At 42.7% G+C, this 22,578-nt stretch overlaps 1 protein-coding gene and 1 pseudogene across 1 annotated transcript in view; one reads left to right on the forward strand and one right to left on the reverse strand.

The window, feature by feature from the left end:
* Arpc2 (actin related protein 2/3 complex subunit 2) overlaps positions 1-17,654 on the forward strand; it is a 28,954-nt gene extending 11,300 nt beyond the window's left edge. The window contains exons 4-11 of the mRNA XM_051190453.1: positions 756-868; positions 5,177-5,222; positions 7,392-7,578; positions 8,616-8,709; positions 12,736-12,862; positions 14,252-14,352; positions 15,056-15,156; positions 17,206-17,654. Of these exons, the coding sequence (XP_051046410.1) occupies positions 756-868; positions 5,177-5,222; positions 7,392-7,578; positions 8,616-8,709; positions 12,736-12,862; positions 14,252-14,352; positions 15,056-15,156; positions 17,206-17,230 (794 nt within the window). The 3' untranslated portion in view covers positions 17,231-17,654. The remainder of the gene's footprint in view (positions 1-755; positions 869-5,176; positions 5,223-7,391; positions 7,579-8,615; positions 8,710-12,735; positions 12,863-14,251; positions 14,353-15,055; positions 15,157-17,205) is intronic.
* LOC127226571 (uncharacterized) lies at positions 10,271-10,392 on the reverse strand (annotated as a pseudogene).
* Positions 17,655-22,578: the final 4,924 nt, after the last annotated feature.

Raw genomic sequence — 22,578 nt, forward strand, 5'->3', positions numbered from 1 at the left:
GTGCCTAGCTTTTCCAGCGATACACATGAGCTCAGCTCACTTTGTAGTGTAGGAAGAGAGAACCTAAAAAGAGGAAAGGCCCAAGAGATTAAAAGAGACATACAAGGTAATCTAGGTTGTGTTGATCTTGTTTAGATCCTAGTTAGAATGTTTAAGACAAGAGTTTCATAATTTTTTTTTTTTTTTTTTTTTTTTTTTTTGAGACAGTAGATAATAGTTGAATAGCTTACTGGGTATTTAATGTTAAAGTAGAATTTTTTTTGTTTGAATTTGAATATGACTGATTGTGGTTATGTTTGTGTACAATTTTCTCTATCTCTCAAAGATATGTCCTGAAGTATATATGGATCAAATGGTTGCATCTGGGGTTTGATTTGTGGAGAATTGGAGTGGGAACATACATGTTCTGAAAGAAGGGCCATGTGCTCATCAGTATTCATGATGCATAGGTGGATATCAGTTTGTTTATAGCTCTTTCTACTGACAGTGTGTCAAATTAAAGTTTTTGTAAGGTTATTTTAGCACAAACTGTGGTTGTAGTAAAAATAGCTTTCTAATTTTAAGTAAGACCAAAGAGATGGCCACTGAGCATTTAATTCCACAGTAGCTTTATTGTTGTCTTCCCAGTAAAATCAAAAATGAACATCATTTACTTGCATGCTCTCTTATCAGAGGTCTTGTGGCCAGCCCTGTGGTAGGTGCTAGGAAATTACTCCCATTTCCAGAGTAAACAGCCTTACTTGCTTTTTTCACAGATTTTGATGGCGTACTTTACCATATTTCAAATCCTAATGGAGACAAAACAAAAGTGATGGTCAGTATTTCTTTGAAATTCTACAAGGAACTTCAGGCACATGGTGCTGATGAGGTGAGTCCCACTTTGGTTTCCCTTGGGACTCTTATTTTCCCTTCACCTTCTGTTGGCCCCTTGCCACCCAGAGAGTGGGCCAAACTACTCTTACAGACAGAGGGGACTTTATACAGCTGAGGGCTCCATTTCCCACAATGATGTGAAAAAAATATTTTCCAGAGAAATTTTTGGCTCTTTGCTTGTTTGCTTTTAACTTGGAGAAATAATGATGTTCCCTAAGCAAATTTTAAAAACTTTCTTAAAAGGATATCATATAGCCCAGGCTGGCCTTAAACTTCCTGCGTATTTAGGAAGGCCTCAAATTCCTGGTCCTTCTGCCTCTACCTTCCAAGTGCTAGGATTTTATCCTTTTCAGATTATTTAGGTTCTCCAAATTTTACAAAATAAGAAAACAGAACAGCTAGTCCTCCAGAAACAACAGAGAATATTTTCTTAACTAGTACAAAAATGGTTATGATAACAATAAGACAGGTTCTGTTCCATATTTAGAATCTTATCAAGGCAGGCATGTAATTTGTGTCTTATTAAACCTTATGATCTTGGTTTTTGTTTTGAAGGTTGAAACATAAGTAACTTTTTTGGGGGGGGGGCTAATATTCTTTAGAGCTGACCTTTCCAACCATCTTTTCCTTATTACCTTGGGGGAAATAAGAAGGGATATCTAGGCCTTGTGCCTTGCGCTCTGGCTTTGGGTAGCTAGAGTAGGAGGTTTGGTTCCTGTTGAACTGCAGTTGCTCTGGGGAGAGCCATTTAAGGAAGAAAGAAAATGCTGTTACACCAGTGTGTGTGCACATTGTGGTTGGGTCTCAAAGCAGGAAGTATGACTCAGTTCCTGAATCAGTTTTCAAATATCTTAGTTTTAACAAACTAGGCTATTCCTTATCGGCTACATGAAGATATAACCATTTCTGTCTCTGTGTAAAGTGGTGGCTTTTGAACATCAGAAGAGGAGGACCTGGCTTGGGTCTCCTTAGACTCTTTTCCACCCTGTATTTGACCTGCTGTAGGAGCACCAGAACACACTGCAGTTTTCATGGCTGCCACACAGGCCAAAGAGCTCAAGTGGGTAGAGGAAGTAACAGTCCCAGGGTGGGAGCAGAGTAAGCAGTAAATGACTCCCTAGGTGAGTTAAATAGTGACCAGCCTGTGATAACCACAGGAAGCCCTTTTTAAAGCCAGACCGCTCTGGTGCTCAGGTAGGCAGATCTGATAGTTAACAGGTCGCCTCCACTCTTCTCTTGACAGTCCAAAAGAGGCACAGATTTAAATATGAATTATGATTGGAAGTGTACGCGGACAGTATGATGCAGTGGCACATAACTATGATCCCAGTGATGGGGAGGTGGAGGCAGGGGGATCATGAGTTCAAGGCCAATGTGGATTACACAGTGAGATTGATCTTTAAAAAAGAAAAAGAAAGAAAACAGATGGAAGTGAAATAGCAGAAAATGTTCTAAGGTTGTGCCAAGAACAAAAGTGCTTTCAAGGTGACCCAGTAGGTAAAAAAAGCACTTGACATGCAAACCTGATGACCTGAGTTCAATCTCTGGAACCATGGTAGAAGGAGAAACTTGACTTCCGAAAATTGTCTTCTGATGGCTACACTTGGCACTAGCACTCACACACATGATAATAATCATAAATTTTAAAAATATTTAAAAAATTAAAAGTAATATAAATATGGCTCTGAATACATCATAGATTCCAGAATATTTACTCGGTAAAACTGGAGTTAAACTAAACTGAAGGGGCTTTGGTTTCTTCATGTCTGGTATCCTCTTTCATAAAGTACCAGTGGTTTAGTATTGTAGGTCAGGGAGCATACTGATTACCCCAGACTCCTTAGGAGAAGTGGTACACGAACACCTGAAGGTCAAAACTCCATGTGCCACCAACAAACTCTGTGACCTTGAGCCCTTCCTTCCCTGCAGTTCCTCTTCTGCAAAAGCTCATTTTACTGTATGATCACCTCCTAGAAACTGTACCAGGCATTGCTTGTTTTTCCTTTTATGTAAACAAGTGTGATTGTGTGAGTTCATACTTTGGGATTCATACTGTTACCAAATTCTGTAGATAAGGAATTTCTAAAGTGATCAAGTATAGAAATATTAGGAAGTTATTCAGTGAACTATTTCCAGGCCTTTAAGATATTTCTAATGGATATTTGAGAGGCTGCTCCTAGAGGGCATAGCTCCATGGTGAAGTGTTTACTGAGTGTGCACAAAAAAAAAAACCCTAGGTTTGGTCTCTGGCGTCACCAAGAGAAGGAATGGGTTGGGAGTGAAGGGCCTCATTAACCCTTGGTAGTTTTTTTGGGGGGGGGTTGTTTTTGGTTTTATTATTTGTTTTGGTTTATTTTGTTTATTTTAATGCTATGTAGAGAGTACATTGAATATAAGATGAAAAACAACATTCATATGCTTTTGGACAGCCATTGAATGTCTCTGCATACATACAGGGTGGTTCTGCCTCTGAATACAGAAGTAAGCCTGACAGGGCCTGCTGTTATGAAGCTATCCTAGTACTACCTATATTTATCTGGCTACTAAAATTCCTTTTCCTTTTCTTTCTTTTTTTTTTTTATTAAGTGTCTTATATGTATGGGTATTTTGTCTCCACATATATCTGTGCACCACATGCAAGGAGAGAGGGTTGGATCCCCTGAGACTGAAGGTACAGAAGGTTGTGAGCTGTGTGTAGGTGCTGGGAATTGTACTGGTGTCCTGAAAGAGCAACCAGAGTTCTTAATCAGCTGGCTCTCTGGCCCCTACCCTGAAATTCTTTCAAATGGCATGTGTAACTCTTAACCAACAAGACAAAAGCTTGTTTTGCCTTTGTAATTTGATAATGGTGTAACTGGTACTTTAGACTATTAAAAGGTTATTTGTGGTAAGCAGTAGAATTTGACTGGATACCTATAGAAAGAACGTGTATCTTTGTGGGCACATACCTGGAATCCCCAAACTTGGGAGGTAGAGACAGGAGGGTCATCCTCAACTACATAATAAATCCCAGACCAACTTGGGCTACATAATACCTCATCTCCACGAAAGGGAGGCCCTGACTCTTCTTTACACTACTGGGTTCTAAGTGTATTTTTAGCTTCTGTGGAGCAGTGGGCCTTCTCCCTTTCTAAGTTTTTGTTGTTGTTCTGTTTTTCCCACCCCTACTACCCGAGACAGGGTCTCTCTGTGTAACAGCCCTGGCTGCCCTGAACCAGCTCTGTAGACCAGGCTGGCCTTGAACTCACAGAGATCCACCTGCTACTGCCTCTCAAGTGCTGGGACTACAGATGTGTGCCACTACTGCCCAGCCCTTTCTAAGTTTTTAGTGAAGGTTAGTAAATGAGACCAATCTGGGATTTTTGTCTTGTGGGGGTTTACTTCTGTTTTATTTTTAGAGGTTTGAGACTTTTTCCTTTTGGTTTTGAAACAGTCCCCTTTGTAGCCCTGGCTGATCTTAACCTGGAAGTCCTTTTGCTCTGAGTATTGAAATTATAGGCATGGACTATCTTACCTAGCCCTCATGTCTGTGTTCAACTGTCAACCAAATGAAGTCTGCTAAGCCCGGAAAAGTTCAGATTGCTCACGATTTTACTACATGCTTTGTTTCTGTCTCTAGACATCTCCTTTTCCACTACTTAACTGTGTTCCTTAAGTGAGCCTGGATCCTGTCTAAGCAAGATGTCAGTTAAGGGAGATTTCACCAGGGGCATAGTCACTGTAACAGAGAAAAATGTTTGTGCTCTGCTTCCAAAAGCTGGAAAGTAGTCCTCAGAGTAAGGTGTTAGATAGGGAAGTCTAGCTCATTAGGACACTGTGTTTTGTGGGCACACTGTGTTACTAGGCAGCTGAGATTCTGTCATCCTTTGCCCTTTGCATTATAAGCCAGCTACACATACAAGGTTACAGAAGTCAGTGCCCAGAAATTGGTTTTTTATCTCTTCATTCACAGGGTTTCGGCCTGTGCTTAGTTGATAATTGATGCAATCTGTTGTCATAGCTGCATCTCTCTACTCTCAAAAAGGAAAGACTTGGGTACAGTACAGAATCTGAAAAGAAAAAAAAATGGGAGGGGTGTGTTCAGGTCTTAGAGAGACAACCCCTGAACTAACCTTTGAATTATAATCGAGTTCTATGAGAGATCTGTTTTGTCACTTGATGAATTCACTTCTCCTCTAGTTTGCCATCTACCAATGAAAATTAGACATACTGGTTTAGGAAGAGTTTACTACAAGTACTATGTGTTTCAAAAATAATGAAGTTACCATGGTCTTTGGATTAACTTCTTTGTCTCTCTTCCCAGTTATTAAAGAGAGTATACGGGAGTTTCCTGGTAAACCCAGAATCAGGTATGTAGAAATGCTAATGGCTATGGAATGATGGCAAAGCACCATATCCTGTTTGTAGAGGATTTTACTTAAATTTTCATTCAGTAAAATACATCTTCAGGAGCCCAATTCTTGAGTCAACTCCCTCTGTATATGTAGCCATTAAAGTGTTCTACCTTTTTTCAGTGTGATACACAATGGCTTAAGAATTGGTGGGTGTTATTAACATCCCAAAATGATTCTTCTAATCTTTTAGCCAGAGGAGCCTCTTTTGTCTGAGCAGGTGCCCTTTGAAAATAGTCAGAAAATGCTCTTGGGGTACTGGGGAGATAGCTCAATTTGCAAAGCAGTTGTCTCCAAACACGAGGACCTAAGTTTGAACACCAGCACCTAATTCATTCCAGTCCTGCGGAAATCACTGGCAAGCCTAGAGTCTGCTTGTAGCCAGTCTAGTCTAATTGGTGAGCCCTAGATTTCAGTGAGAGACCCCTTTTCAAAATCCAGAATCAAGGGCTGGAGAGATGGTTTAGTGGTTAAGAGCACTCCAGGGACTCAGGTTCAATTCTCAGCACCAACGTGGCAGTTCACTAGCAATTATAAATTAAAATAAAAAACAGTGATTACTTTTTAAATTTTTGTTTTAAAAAAGTAGGGTTAGCTCCTAAGGAAATAACCCAGGTTGCACCCTACTTTCTATTCATCTACAAACAAATAAATGGAGAAACATTGGTTCCTATTCAACAACCCCTGATAATTAACACTAGTATAAATAACCATGTAAAAGTAGCATCTTATGTTTATCAGCTTATTTGGTCTGTTTTGGAAAACAGAGCCAGCCACATGTGATTGAGTGTGTATGTGTATGGGTAGTGTGCTATACCATGCTTATGGAAGCCAGTGGACAGCTTATTGTCAGTTCTCTCCTTTCACCTACATGGAGGTTCTGAGATGAACAGAAGCTATCACAGGGTTTATAGCAAACACTTTACCCTCAGCTCTCTCACTGGCCCTTAATTGTTACTTTGCATCTTCAGTATGTTCCTGTCTGAAGTCTCACTTGAGGGCAAACGTTAGCTATACTTTGCTTTTGATGTGAACTTTGAGGAACAGCAAACCTCAACTCTTTGTTGTTATTTTTCAGATTTCCCAAAATCGATTAGTGATTGTTTATTATTTTTAATGTTATTCTCTAGAAAACATGTATAGACTTTGGAGTACTTGTAATGACTTGATGAACCCTGTTCCTGATAGTTTAGTGGTCAGTAGACATGATTCTCAGTCCCTGTTCCGCCTCACTTAATAATGAACTTGTCCATGAATTCTGTGGGTGTTTTAGAGATAGTTGTGTTATGTTCCCCTGGCTTTCCTGGAAGTCAAGGCCTTGGTTTCTTAAGTGCTGACATTGCAGACCTGCACCACCATGCCTAACTTAACTCAGTACTTATGCCTAGTTTAATTTCTCTTGACCTACTACGTCTTCCACCACCACCCTAGACCACTCACACCTTTCCCCCACAGATGAGGGCCTTGTAGAGACTGGGCAATTTTCCAAGGTCACACAATAAGGCCAGAATTTGGAACCACTTCTGTTCAGTTCAAAATATGGAGCTACATACCTGTATGTTGTGCTATATTCAACAAGACGCTGCTTCCCTGAACCACTTTTCCATTCTAAATGAGGATAAGCTTATCTGTTCTGACATCTTCAAAGAAAGCCATGGTGTCAAATGAAGCAGAATTTCAAAATTCTGAATTCAGATGGACACTGTTGGGAAAGTATGTATGTGAGAAGCAGATTTCTACCTTGCCCTCTCACATAGGTTTTGCAGTGGTGTGGGAGAATTAGATTTTATGCCCAGAAACTGGCTGTGCATAAACCATGGGAGAAAATATGTGACTTGTACTCCTTGAGTCTTATTGTCTCCCTTCACAACTGTCTCTAGGGCCTCAAAGTTCTAATTGGAGTTCCAGATTATTCTTCCCATTACATATTTGTAATTATTCATCTTTGATACTGCTTGGGATTTATTAGCTAGCTATAAATATCTACATATTATGGTATGGAGTAGCTAGGGATGGGAAATTGCCTCTACACTGTTTACTTGGGAGAGATAGAGGTTTGATTTCGCTTTTGTTGGTTGTTTTTTTCATTTAACTGATGGGTGTGTCTTTTTTCCCTCCTTTCACCAGGATACAATGTTTCTTTGCTATATGACCTTGAAAATCTGCCTGCATCCAAGGATTCTATTGTGCATCAGGCTGGCATGTTGAAGCGAAATTGCTTTGCCTCTGTCTTTGAGAAATACTTTCAGTTTCAAGAAGAGGGCAAGGAAGGAGAGAACAGAGCAGTTATCCATTACCGGGACGATGAGACCATGTAAGTGTGAACTTCACCTCTGGTGGCATATTGGCCTCAATATGTCACTGACTGAGAGAGAGACAGTATCATCCAAATGAAAAGAAAATCTGTGCTGTACTTTAAGGCACTACTCTTAGGAGTTTTTTATGTTATTTTTTTAGGCTATTTTATGGTTGTGAGCTGCTTTGTAGAATGGGAATTGAACCTATATCCTCTGAAAGCAGCCAGTGTCCTTAGCCAGTGAGCCATCTCTGCAGGCCCAAGGCTCTACTTTAAGAGAACTTAAAGGAGTTTCCCATGGGCTAGGGAGACATTCAGCCCTTCAGAGTACTTACTGCTTTTCCAGAGGATCTGAGTTCAGTTCTCAACCCACATGGCAACTCACAATCGTCTGTGACTCAAATCCAGGGCATCTGACTTCCTCTTTCGACACAAAGCACACACATGTACAGGTATACATATAGACAAAATAACCTGTACATATTAAATTAAATAAGGACATGAAAAAATTTTTAAATGGCCAGATAGTCAGGCACCAGAGGCCAAGCATGGATGCTATTACTGTAACCCCTCTTTGTTTTGTTTTTCAAGACATTGTTTCTTTGTATTGCTTTGGAGCCTGTCCTGGAACTAGCTCTTGTGGACCAGGCTGGCCTCGAACTCACAGAGATCCGCCTGCCTCTGCCTCCTGAGTGCTGGGAGTAAAGGCCTGCGCTACCAACTCCCAGCTTACTGCAACTCTTGAGTTACATGTGTACTATTAGTGTACAGATCCTATCGTATGAAAGAAACTTTTTTAAAATGACATTCTAAGAATCACTAACAAAATACATGTTATGCCTTACATACAAGATTAAAAAGCCTAGTTTTGTTACTTCCACTTCCTTCTTGGGAATGTATTTACTGCCCTGACTTTGCTGACTGCAAGTACTAGTCTCTGGCACACCTTTGTTTTATTGAGTTGGAGACTTTGCACTTTACCCTTCTACTTCACTTGCAGATAGTGACAGAATCTTCTGATGCTGTACTTATACACCTGAGTTTGTTTCCCTCAGGTATGTTGAATCTAAAAAAGACAGAGTCACAGTAGTCTTCAGCACTGTGTTTAAGGATGACGACGATGTGGTCATCGGAAAGGTCTTCATGCAGGTATGGAGCAAAAATCTTCAGGGGAAATGATGCTTCAGGAAGTTAAAATCTTTACACTCTGCATACATAGCCACCATATGGAGTAGGGTTATCTGTAGCTCAGTGGTTGAGCATTTGCCTAATAGGTACATGGTCCCTGGTTCAATCCCTAGTACCTGGGAACATGGTAACAGAATAACATACATGTATACCATATCATAGAAAAGACAGAGTTCTGTTAATGTTGAAACTTGGCTTGGTTTAGGTCCCGTGTCTTCAGAATGATGAATAATGAATTCCAAAGTAGGAGATAACATACAGTAGATGAAATTGTGGCTGACAAGAGAGCCCTGCCACAGTTTGAATGAATCACTCTAGATTGTCTCCTGCTGGGAAGAGAAATGGGATTTAGAAGAACATTTTGTTACTGGGATTCTGGTGCAGTGGGACTCAGCATATTGTAGACCCGTTGTGGCTGTTTTGTTTTGTTGCTGGCTCTTGGGCATGAGAGGTAATCAGGCTGCTACCTTCATAGACAGGGCGGATAAAATGTAATATAAAGCTTTAATACATTTTCCTGTTCTCTGGCAGAATAATGAGTGTTGTTTTTTAATTCTGAAGCAGACATGCTTATTGCCCAACCTCTAATCCAACCACTTAGAAGCCTGAGACAGGAGGGCTGCTGCAAGATGGCCTAGGCTGCAGAGTAAGGCTTTGCCTCAGTTATTTTTTGTTTGTTTGTTTGTTTCAGAGAAAATTTTAAAGGACAATTCTCCCCCCCCCCCCCCTTTCAAATGAGGCTGGAAAGAAGCTGTGGTTACCACAGTGAGACTTTGTGTATTAGCCTTCTACCTGGCGAGGGAAAATGTCAAAATGCCATCCTTATTCATGCCTTTTTTGGGGGACTGACTAATCAGAAATTCTTGTTTGGGAGTCCCTATGTGAAAAAGTGTCATATTGACACTTTGGCATTTGATAGTATTGGGCTTCATGAAGAAAAAGAGGGTATGCATATATGACTCTTAAAGGTAAGCACCTAGACAGACACTTCATAGTAATTTTTGGAATAATCAATAGGAATTAAATGCAGCAGTTAAGAAATGGACTAAATCTAGGCTAGCAAACTAATTTTAAAAACTTTGAAGTATAAATTTAGATTTGACTGATTTGGGGATTTTGTATTCATGTGTAATTTTTTTTAAAGTCTTTTTCTACTTTGTTCCAGGAATATCCCAATTTATTTTTATACTGTAAACAGATCTTACTGCCTAGAGTTTATGCTGTAGGATTTTTGTAGAGGCTCTTTTTTTGTTGAGGGGGTATGAATTTAGACACCTTCAAAGTGCATGTGGCAAGACACTCACCTAAATGGAAAGACAAACCTGTTGTAGTGGTTCTTATGTTTTGTTTGTTTGGTTTTTTTTTGTTCTGCCAGTGTTTCTATTTGATGAGTATTCCATGATGTGCAGCCCATGTGGTATGTAGAACTCTCTAAGCCATCTTATTTGCCACCTCCTACATATCAGAGGCTAGGCTTGTTAAGTAAGTACACATGTTGCAGTGGTCCCAATTTTAAAAAATAAAAAACATGGAATACTTCACTTTAGAAATTTGCATGTCATCCTTGTACATGGGCCATGGTGGTCTTCTCTGTCTGTTGCAGTGTTAGTTGCAGTGTTAGTGTATGTGTGCTCAAGTGAGCACTTCTCATTTTTAGACTGCCTCCCTATGCAGCCGAGGCTGCTTGAGATCCTCCCGCCTTAGTCTCCTGAGTTCTGGTGTTATTGGTGTGTACCACTAATCCCTGCTTGACTTAACCTGATTTAAGATGCTACCTTTATTGTACACAGTTTATCCCCAGGATAAATTGTACTTTGTTGGAAGAAGGAAACAGTGCTATGGTAAAATCACTTGCCACCAAGCTCAGTGACCTGATTTGAGTTCCATCCCAAGTCCTACATTGTGGAAGGAAATAACTAACTTCCTTAAGTTGTTCTCTGATCTCTATACATGTGTGGTGGAACAGATACACTCACAGAGTAAATGAAATGTAATAAATGCTTTTTAAAAACAAATAGTGTCCTGGTATTCAGCAGATATCCTATCAGAAAAGAAAAACAGTCTGGTTGGTTTTTCTGGTGGGGATGATTGCAACAGAGACATCAAGTTATCTAAAGGCAATTTCCCACTGCAGAAATAGTGTTGATCAAATCTCTTGGGGAATGGGAAGAAGGAAGAAGAGAAGGTATCTTATGTAGCCAAGGATAATCCTGAACTCTATTTTTTTTTTTTTTTTTATTGGTTTTGTTGTTTGTAGAATTTTTTTTGAGACAGGTCTTACTATGTAGCCCTGGCTGTCCTGGAACTCTATAGGTACACCAGGCTGACCTCAAACTCAAAAGAATCTGTACTCTTCTGCCTGGGTGCTGGGATTAAAGGCCTGCACCACCACACCAGGCTGATCTTGAATTCTTATCTCATTAAAATGGTTCTGCATGAGCAGGGCTAGGGGTGTTTTCTTTTACTCAGCAGGACTATTCTATCTTTGAAGAACAGAGAAGGAGAAAAGGGAATAAAGCAGGAGCTTTGACCTAAGGAACTCAGCCTGGCAGGGAAGCCAGATACCCTAATGAATGCTTGCAGAGAAGAGATAGTAGCCACCAGAGCAGCCATTTGTCCCACATAATGGATGCTGACTATAGAAGGGGTGTGAGCAGCAATAGCAGCCACACTTCTGATCACATGGTTGTGTGACCATGCTTCCAGTGTCTTAACCCAGATACTGTCCTTAGCTTCATGCAGCTGCCCTGTTTCAGAAAACCCACTCAGTCTACCCATTGGATTTGAGTCCTTTTTTTTTTTTTTTTTTAAAGGGGGAAGTTTCTAGGGAGTGAATTCAAGGCCTTGCATGTTTTGTTAACATTATTGGGAACTCTAGGAGAAAGATGTCATATGCACTCACGTATTTGTATAGGAATGCATGGGAGCCTGGGGATTAAGCGTAGGAGGAATGGCCTGGTTTTGTTGTTTTGCTTCATTTTTTATGCTCTAGTCCTTTTTATAGTTTGATAAGTTTTTATGATCATGAGTTCTTTTATTTTTGTGAGGTTGCTTGATTTGGTTTTTTCAGACAGTCTCTCCTGTAGACTGTGACTAGCCTTGAACTTCCAGGGATGACCTAAACTCTTGATTCTTTTGCCTCTACTGTCCAAGTTCTGAGATTATGACCATGTGCCACTACTCCTGGCTTACTAGATTTTTGTTTGGGTTTGTTTTTTACGGGGGAATGGATTTGTTCATGCTAGCCTAACTTGATTCTTCTGTACTATCCTCCTAAGACAACTCAGCCTCTTTCATTCTGTCATCTTTAACCCTCAAGGAGGGGTTAAATTTGCTTTAGAGTTTTGATTGATGGATTCTAAATAGTAACAGGTGAAGAGTATGTTAAACAGTGCCATCAAAGCCCAGCACCCAGTAAAAGCATAGCATTTATGAAACTGGAAGTAGAAGATAAGGTGTGGGTGTACTGAGGTTGTAGAGGCCCAATCATCAGGAGTTAAAAGTCCTCATGAGCTGGAGAAATGGCTCAGCCATTAAAGGCTAGACTCAAAAACCAAAAGTTCTCATCTATTTGGTGAGTTTAAAACCAGCCTAGCCACATGAATGAAGCCTTGTCTCAGGGTGGGGGCAAGGAGGCATGGGTAGAAGGAAAGGAAGAAACTGCAAAGACGTGGGACCAAGGGAGCAGTGGGAAATTGCTCAATTATAATTTCATTTAAAATTCAAGACAGGGTTTCTCCATGTAGCCCTGGCGGTAATGGAACTCACTTTATAGTCCATTCTGGCCTCAAACTTAAAGATTGTCTGCCTCTGCCTCCTGAGTATTAGGATCAAAAGTGAGCACCACCACCACCACCAGGCATGTAGTTGAGGTTTGACAGTTCACTTTTAATTATGTTCTGCTCCAAAGGACTGCGAAGGTCAGAGCACATATTATGGGTAAGGCACCACTCGACTCATGAATTTTCTCTTGCTATATCTCCACAGGAATTCAAAGAAGGACGGAGAGCCAGCCACACAGCCCCCCAGGTCCTTTTTAGCCACAGGGAACCTCCTCTAGAGCTAAAAGACACAGATGCTGCCGTGGGTGACAACATTGGCTACATCACCTTTGGTGAGGCTGGAGAGGTAGTTCAGTGGTAGAGTGCTTGCCTTGACACACATGGCCCTGAGTTCAGGTCCTCAGAACTGCACAGAACAACCCAACAAGTGGAGTTGCCTTTCACATGGCAGAGTGCCTATCTTTAGGACAGCCTTAGCTAACTTTTTAGTGAGCAAAAGCAGGCATACCAACATGTTTATGTTGCCTTTTCTAAGCTGTGATATGAGTGTCACGGGGCACTGATTACAAAGCATGCTGGGTGCTATTTAGCTGCAGTAATCATTTCCTGTTTCTTTGGGTTTTTCTTAAATGGTAAGGTAAATTCTCGTACTGGGAGTTAAGGACAAGCCATGTCAGCTTTGCTTGGCCACTGAATAGAGTTCTCTGTTGTGTTCAGTGCTTGAGTTTTGGCTTCTAAAGTCTGTGCTCAGCTGTGATTTGTTGAGTCATCTCTTCCACTGAAGATACCAAGCTTCACTGGCTGATCATGACAGCTAGCTGGTGGCTCATTTCCATGCTGCAAAGCTACAAGAATGTTTCCTGCAATTCACCTTTAAGCTAAAGGTGTAGCTTTTTTTTTTTTTTTTTTTTTTTTTCTTCTTTTGCTGGGGAATACATTTTCCTTGCACATGATTCTTGAAGTTGTGGTGTATCTTACAGTTGATGGCATGTCAGTTTCATTGACAGCATTTCTTTATGGAGCATAAATCCAGTAAGCTTGGAATAGGACACATTTCCTAGCCTGAATTTCTTCATCCCTTCCTTCCCCTACAAGCCAGGGTAAACTGAGAACCAGTGTTCTGCCTTTCTTTCTGGTGTTTGCCTGCATATATGTATGGAAGAATCAGATCCCCTTGAAGAGGTGTTGCAGACAGCCATGAGCTGTCATGTGGGTGCTGGGAATTGAACCTGGGTCCTCTGGGAGAGCAGTCAATGCTCTTAACTGCTGAGCCATCTCTCCAGCCCTGAGTTCTGCCTTTCTTATCAGCCATTTCAGCGCAGTTGATAGAACTCAGGGCTCTTGGTGTTAGTGAAACAAGTACAGTAAGAACTGGAACCAAAAGCAGGTCTGCCCCAGTGCAATAGTCTGAGCCTCTGGGTTGAAACAACTACCCTGTTGGGCCCAGCTTATGTTGTTTTCATGCTCAGGAGCTAATATTCTTTGGAACCTAGTTTTACTGACAGTTTATGCTTTAGCACCAAGGGCCCAAGACTAGCAGCTTTGTTCCTAAACAAAGCTGGAATTTTGAGTTCCGTATGGAACCCAGATGTGGAATGAGTGCCCAGAGTCATACCTGGTTTTTGTGCCATGGGCTTCACCATTGCACTCCCACGATTGTGTCGTCTATGATGGTAGCACACACACCACTGCTAATGCTTTGTTTCTTTTTCCTGCCTTAGTGCTCTTCCCTCGCCATACTAATGCCGCTGCTCGAGACAACACCATCAACCTGATCCACACGTTCCGAGACTATCTGCACTACCATATTAAGTGCTCAAAGGTGAGGGGCACCAGCATCTCCACCAGGCTGTGGATTAACATTTGCACTTGGGGCTGGGGAGAGGGAGAGGGAAAGGGAGGGGCGAATCCAGTGCCCATGTCAGCTCACCACTGAGTTGTAACTCCAGTTCCAGGGACCTGGTGCACTTTTCTGGCCCTCCATGGACACATGCACATACATAATGTATCTAAAGTCATGCAGGCACATGTAAACTAAATTTAAAAAAAAAAAAAAAATCTTGCCAGGCAGTGATGGTGCACACCTTTAATCCCAGCACTTGGGAGGCAGAGGCAGGTGGATCTCGGTGAGTTCCAGGCCAGCCTGGTCTACAAGGGCTAGTTCCAGGACAGGCTCCAAAGCCACACAGAGAAGAGAAACTGTCTCGAAACCCACTCCACCAAAAAAGTTCCAGAGGCCTGAAAAAAACCATCTCTTGGTATCTTTTGGTGCAGCCAGTAGTAGAGAGCACTTGCCTAGCATGTTCCACGTACCAGTTTGACCCCAGAGTAAGAGAGAAATGACCCTCTCTCCTCCCCTCTTCCTGTCTGTAGTAGGGGGTGAGTCTGTGTCTCTGGTATTGCTGCCTGGCAGCCCTACCCTCCCTTATGTGCTCCCTAACATACCCCATGGCTCATCCCAATGAAAGCAAAGCTATTTCTCAAGAACGTGAGCCTGTTTGAGTTCCTCCTGTGTTTGCTCTTAGGCCTATATTCATACACGAATGCGAGCAAAAACATCTGACTTCCTTAAGGTGCTCAACCGTGCACGCCCAGATGCGGAGAAAAAAGAAATGAAAACAATCACGTAAGTAGGACTTCCCCACTTCCCACCTCAGCTTGGCAGAAGTCGCAGGTCCCGGTGTGATGCCTGCACCCCAGTGACTGAAGAGGGCAGCAGGGCCAAGCCTAGAGCTACCAAAGTGAAAGAAACGGAGAGGCTTCCCTTCTGGTGGCATCAGGAAGAGTTCTTCTATTCCACAACCTTTGTGGGCTACAGGAATGACAGGGAAAGAAAACAACGCCCCCTTTTCTCCCCTTAAACTAAGAATCTGTTCTCTGTGGGCTTGAATTTTCAGAGGCAGGTCTCTTCCTTCCGTGTCCCTGGAGAGGACATAGAGTATCTGGAGAGGCCTGGAGGCAGCACCTCCGTGGTCTCCCTGCTGCTTTGCCCTCAGCAGGAAGGGTGTACAGGGCACAGGCTGGCTTTGTCAAGGAGAAAGATGACAAGCAGAGCAGAAAGCAGCGTGGCTCTGCTCAGAAGACCAGAGTGGTGGGAGACCTAGAGTTCACTCTAGTGTGGGTGGCAGGCATTCAGAGCTGCTGTGCCAACTCCATTGACATCTGAGGGTTCCACTGAGTCCTGGGAGAAGTAGGCAAGAGGTTTTCAGTAACAGGAACGTCAGGTATTTATGTGACTGTCTACGCTGCCACCTACGGCCTAAAGGTTGGTGTTCCATTTGACCTCTGTAGAGAGAACGAATCGGATGTCATGGTATGACAGCTGTGTAGCTTATCTAAAAAGTGCAAAGCTATAGACAAGGTAGGCAAGTAAGGTATGTCCAGGGAGGCACTTGTGTTTTTCTGTCCTTTGAAGTCCCTGTCTCCTAGTGCCTGCAGTTTCTCTTATCCCTTCTTGTCTTTACAAAAGTGCTTTCCACCAGCCACCCTCGTGTGACCTGGGATAGAAAGGGAAACTTGCTCTGGATGACGTGTCTGAACCATACAGAACCAGCCTGTGGCAGGAACCTGTGGTCCCAGCTACTGAGGCTGTTGGGGACTGAAGCAGAAAGATAGGTTGAACCCAGTAGTTTGAGGCTGGCCTGGGTACATTAGCAAGATTTTACCTCCAAAAATAAACCAGGTGGGCTGGGAGATGGCTTAGTTGGTGAAGTTCCTACTGTGCTAACCTGAGAACTTGCGTTTGGATCACCATCACCTATGTATAACTAGTATAAACTGTGGCACGTTCCTGTAACTTTAGTACAGAGGGCTCAGAGACAGGTGGATTGCAGGAGCTCTATAGCCAGCCAATCTTGCCAGTCAGAAAGTTCCAGGTCAATGAAAAACTGGTTTCAAAAAAATAAGATGAAGAGCCAGGCATACATCTTTAATCCCAGGACTCAATTGAAAGGCAGAGTTATGATCTCAGCGATTGAAAACCAATTGATGGATTGAGGAAAACACCCAGTGCTGACTTCTGGCCTTTACACAGACACACATACAAAGTAAGCAAAGAAAAACAAAACCAGACACAAAGGCCAAAAAGTGGGATATTAATTAAAATAGCCCTGGAACTGTTTGCATTCTCTATCTTCACTCTGACAACTGTCCCTTCATCAGTCTGTTCTGTGGCTAGCACATGTTCCTGGTGCTTACTGCCAAATTAGACAAAGAGGTCGGAATTGATCACTGCTCTGATGGAAGACCTGAGGAAAGATGAGCCCTTCATGGAGATAAATTTAGTTGTTCAAAAACCTCCATCCTGCTAAATGTGGACAGATTAAAATTCAGGTCTGTCTAAGCTGTCTGAAAACTAGAGAAAGTAGGCGTGGTAGCACATGCTTTTACCTGGCACTCAGGAGGCAAAGGCAGGCCTAGTGTACATACCTAGTTCCAGGCTATCTGGAGCCACACAGTGAGACACCATCTTAAAAAAAAAAAAAAAAAAAAAAAAAAAAATTGTAGACAACTTTCCCATCTGCTGGGAACATCCAGTGCCCATAAGGGCTTGGCATAGTGTTACTTAGTGTTGAGTCAGAAGGAAGGTAGTAGCAAAGCCATTCTGTGAAAGCTGGATCTTGACTGAGACCTGTAGCTCTTGGAACAAGCCTTCACACTGTCTCTGCTTTTGAAGGGGGAAGACATTTTCATCCCGCTAACGCTTGGGAACTGAGGAGGAAGCGCTGTTGATGGAAGGCTGGACCGCTTGCTACTGGATAATCGTAGCCCTTCATGTTGCACCTCTCGAGGTTCTTAAGGGATTCTCCGTTTGGGTTCCATTTTGTACAAGTTTGGCAAATAACCTGCAGAAACGAGCTGTGCTTGCAAGGACTTCATAGTTCCCAAGAATTAAAAAAAAAAAAAAATCCACTTGATCAACTTAATTCCCTTCTTTTATTTTTTCCTCCCTCACTCCCCTCCCTTTTCCCCCTTTTCCAAGCTGTTTGCTTTGCAATATGTTACTGGTAATGAGTTGCAGATAATGCAATCTTAACTTGTTTTCTTCTAAGTATTTGAGTTCAAAACTCCTGTATCTAAAGAAATACGGTTGGGGTCATTAATAAAGAAAATCTTTCTATCTTACTTGAGGTTTGCTGGGTTTTTGGACTGTGAGTCCAAAAGAGAAAAGGGTGGACCTGCACTGACCTTGAACCAGTGAGCCCAGAGTTTGGAGCCTCTCTTATCCACAGGAAAGAAGGGCTGGTTTGTAAATTGTAGGGTGGAAGCTTGTTTGGGTCCTTTATTGGTCTCACTTTATAGCCCATGTTTGGCCTCGAACTCTCCAGCAGTCTTCATACCTCGGCTTTCTGAGTTCTAGAATTTTAGGAATGAGCCACCTTTGTTTTGTTGTTTTGTTGCTGACACTATCCAGCTGAGTAACCAGGAAGCTCCCTTAGAGTGAGAGGTAAATTAAAATGTTTCCTGGGGCTGGGAATGTACTTCAATTGATAGAATGCTTGCTTGCCTAAGCTTTCTCAAATCCCTTGGTTCAGTCACCAGCCCCATGTAAACCAGGCCTGGTGGTGCACACCTTTAAATGTTTTTATTTTGTGTGCATAAACATACACACACTCTTGCATATCTTGTGTATTTTGCATATACACACACTCTTGAGTGCATGCCTTCGTGTGTATGCACCAGGTAATGAAAGGGGCATCGTATCCTTTGGAATTAGAGTTAAAGGTGGTTTTGAACTGCTCTCTGGGTCCAACCCAACCTCTGCAGTAGCAACAAATGCCAACCACTAAGCCACCCCTCTATCTGCTTTGGCATATACCTTTTAATCTTAGCACTTGGAGAGTGGGGGGCAGGAGGACCAGAAGTTCAGGGTCATCCTCGGGTGTACAAGTGCTGAGGCCAGTCTGGGCCATGTTAGATACCCTCTCAGAAAAAGGCAGGCAGGCAGAAAGGCTTTCTGTCTAGGCTGTGTATGTGTGTATATGAGAGATTGGGACTTAGGTGGGGGTTGGTTCGCTTTGAAATTGGGTCTCACTGTGTAATCCTAATCCAGCTTCCCTCACTGAGAGATCCACCTGCCTCTGCTTCTTAGTGAGCACTGGAATTCAAACTGCTTGTTCTTCAATCATAATTGATAATGGGCATTTCCTGAATTGAGGTTCTGCAGGACATTGATGGGTATTCAAGTATGGAGCTAATGCATACTGAAATGAGGCCACACTCCCTCACATTCCAACAGATAGATGTACTATACAAAACTCACTTAGGAGGTGCCTGCCAAGTAGATACCTGGGAACCTAGCAAAGTTAGCAAAGTGTGCAGTCCCCTAGCAAGATATTGGTGCCAAATATAAAATTTGTTTTGTAAAGTCTTGTCCTGAGACTTTGAGGGGTATTCACAATGCTTTGAAGGCTGCTCTTTGATCTCCGTTTCAGGCAGTATGTTTCAAACTAGTCGACGGTCATAAGTGAATTGTTTTGCCACCTGACTGCGTGTGACAGCACTTTTATTTTCTACAAATTTGTTTTTCAGATAGTGATACATTTGTTTGCATGCATATTAGAGATGATAAAGCAAGGTCCTCTCACCCTCCCAGTGGTGACAACTTGAGTGATTGTTGCCTAGTCACACCAGTAAAATGACATATTTTATGTGTTCACTTTCTTCACATTTAATCAGTTTTATTTTATACTTGTTTGTGCCTTTGTTGTGTGTTATGTACATTTTTTTCTCACTTAGGTAGTTTTCTGAACACCAGCATGACAATAATGGACTGTTTTTATAAGTGGAGTAGTGCAGATTAGAACAGTCACTGTATCACACACAGTATCGATTGGGGATTTTTTTTTCCTACATATGCACCAGCATTATTGTCATGGCAGGAAGCATGGTGGCATGCAGGCAGACATACATGGTGCTGGAGAGGTAGCTCTGAGTTCTATATCTGGATCCCCAGGCATAAAGAAGAGAGAGTGAGCCACTGGGCTTGGCTTGAGCTTCTACAACCTCAAAGCCCACCCCCAGTGACACATTTCCCCCAATTAGGCCACGCCTACTCACACCTTTAATTGGAGTACTCAGGAGGCAGAGGCTGGTGGGTCTCGAGTTTGAGACCAGCCTGGTCTATAGAGCAAGCTTCAGGACAACCAAAGGTACACAAAGAAACCCTATTTCCAAAAAACAAAGCCCAGTGATGGTGGTGCATATCTGTGATCCCAGCACTCAGGAGGCAGAGGCAGGTGGGTCTAAGCTAGTTCCAGAACAGCGAGGGTTGTTACACCTAGAAACCCTGTCTTGAAAACAAACAAACAAAAATAAATAAATAAAATAAAAGCAGTACTGCCAGAGGACAGGACTTGGGTTCCTAGCACCCACACTAAGGCAGGCAGCTCACAACTACTTGTAACTACAGTCTCCAACCCTTCTACCTTCAGCAGGGACCCCCTGCTGTATCCACACACAGACACACACAATGTTTAAAAATAATAAATCCCAGTCCTCAGAAAGTTGAGTCAAGTGAATTTCTGTAGTTTCAAAACCTACCTGTTCTATGCAGTGAATTCCAGGCAAGCCAAGGCTACATGGTGTAACCTTGTCTCAAACAAAACAAAACCCCAGTAGGATCTTACTACATAGCTCTGGCAGGTGACCACTAATAACCGCAATATCCTGCTTTCTTTTGGGGGGTTCTCTGAGACATTAGCTTTCTAAAGAAGTACTATAAGAGCCAGGCGTGGCAGTGCACACCTTAACCCCAGCACATGGGAGGCAGAGGCAGGTGGATCTCTAGTTCATGTCCACTTTGCTGTACACAGTGAGTTCCAGGACAGCCAAGATGGTTACAAAGAAAAACCCTGTTTCAAAAGAAGGAAGGAAGAGAAGAGGAGAAAAATTTAACAGCATTAAATATTTTTATAATAGTGAATTCTGATTCCACAATACTTTGCCAACATCTAAAGTTTATGCTGGCTGGATGAGGCAGAGACATTTTCATAGTGACGTAGCCACTGGTAAAGTATGTATGCTCCTGTAAACAGCTCAAATGAAATTCATTGACTTCTTAAAGGAGAAAGGAAAAGTATGACAGCTGGGAAGAGGACAGGAGTCAACAGGCATATCAGGACAAGAGGGTACCAAGTAAGTATGATAGTCATGCATTGCATGCATGTAGGAAAATGCAGTGGAACATGATAATTAACACATATTAATGGAAATAAAAATGAGTAAGATTCATACTTGTAATCCTACTACTCCCAGTTTCAAAATGGTGGGGAAAGAACACATAAATACATGTTATACAACATAGGCATTTCTGATGCACACAGACACAGATACATAGGTGGGCTTCCTAACCAACCCTGTGCTAGGTATGAACCCAAGAGCTTCATGTGTGCTAGGCAACCACAAGCCACCACTGAGCTACACACTCTAGATCTATAACATAACCCTGTAACCTTACTCGTTCTCTTGGGTATGTGTACGTGAATGCAGGTTCCCGTGGAGGCTGGAAGCATTGCATCTCCCTGTGTCTGGAGTTATATGAATTTCCCAACATAAACGCAGGGAACCAAACTTCAGTCCTGTGCACGCAGTATATGCTCTCAGCAGCCTTCCCCCCCCCCCCTTTATACATTCAGAGGACCAAAAGGTGTTAGAACTGTTAGATAAGTGGTATTTAAGTCAAGCTTTTCTATGTCTTGGGCTTTACAGGACTTCCCTAAGATGGTTGTATACTCTCCCTTTATTAGAAAGGAGGGCAGGAATCTGTAGATCTTAATGGAGCATGGTTATCAGGAAAGGAAATGAGATTGCAGTAAGTAGAGGGGATATATTAGATACAGAAGAAAGCCTAACCTAGCTGCTACATCAGTGTGCTTTGTAGATAGATGCTCAAATGTAGCAGTTGACATCCAGCTGCTTTCTGTGTAGTGCTCACCTGACACATCCTTGTACAATCCTCCCTGTGACCTAAGCTGACAGAGTATGTGTGAGGACTGATAGGATTCAAGGGTCTCATGGGCTACTGCTCCGTTAGCTTTTATTTCCATCTAATCTAGCCATTCAGATTTTAGGACAGTTTCTTCTGCCCCAGCAACTGAATAGGGGGTTCTCAAAGCCAGCATTCCGGCCATTCTTAACAGTATCCAGAAGGTATATCCACATTAGCTTTAAGTGTGGGCCAACTGGGTGTGGTAGTGCAAACCAGTGATCCCAGCACTTGGGAGGCTGAGGCAGGAGGGTCAGGAGTTCAAAGTTAGCGTGGGCTCCATACCAAGACCCTGTCTCATTAGTATGGGGGTGTTAAAGGGTCAGGAGTTCAAAATTAGCCTGGGCTCCATACCAAGACCCTGTCTCAGTGTGGGGGTGTTAAGTAGTAACTGAGAAAGCAATTCAGAGTAAGGGAAGTTTCATCAGCCTCTCTGGTCCAGACCTCATAAAGCACACCCACCCAGTCCCAAATGCATCAGGAAAATATAATTGCAAAGTGGTCCAGGGAGGTCCTGGAGGCTTCTGGGACAGTCTGGATTGTCTACTGCAACACATGCTCTCCATCAGGAAAACAGCAGGGCAGGGCCACAGGCAGCATATGAAGACTTGCACCCCCCTAATGTGTGTGAAAGGGCAAAAGGAACTATCATGGCCGAGGGCTTGACAGAGAGGAAGCAGATGAGCCAGTGACAGAGAAGTTGAGCTAAGCACAGGACAGAACCCAGGCTCCTCAGCTCCCACCGCCTGAGCTGTCCCACCACACGTCATACCACACAGTGTTTAGACAGAGCAGAGAAGAAGCAGACATCCTGAATCTCTGGGGAAAGAGGCTGGGAACAGAGGATGGGCTGTTTATTCCTGGCAGCCCCATATCCAAGGGGTCTTGCACCACTGTAGTCCAGCCCCAGACGACACTCCCAGAGCCTGACTCATGCCCCATTGGCACTGTATGAGTCTGAGGCTGCCCCTGCTTCCTGGAGGATGGGTTAAAGAGCTCTGCTTAGTCTCCCAGCAGAAGCCCTGCCTCTCCATGACCCAGGAATGTGTGCCGAGGGGCAAA

Source organism: Phodopus roborovskii, unplaced genomic scaffold (assembly GCF_943737965.1).
Source record: "Phodopus roborovskii unplaced genomic scaffold, PHOROB, whole genome shotgun sequence".
Lineage (NCBI taxonomy): Eukaryota > Metazoa > Chordata > Mammalia > Rodentia > Cricetidae > Phodopus > Phodopus roborovskii.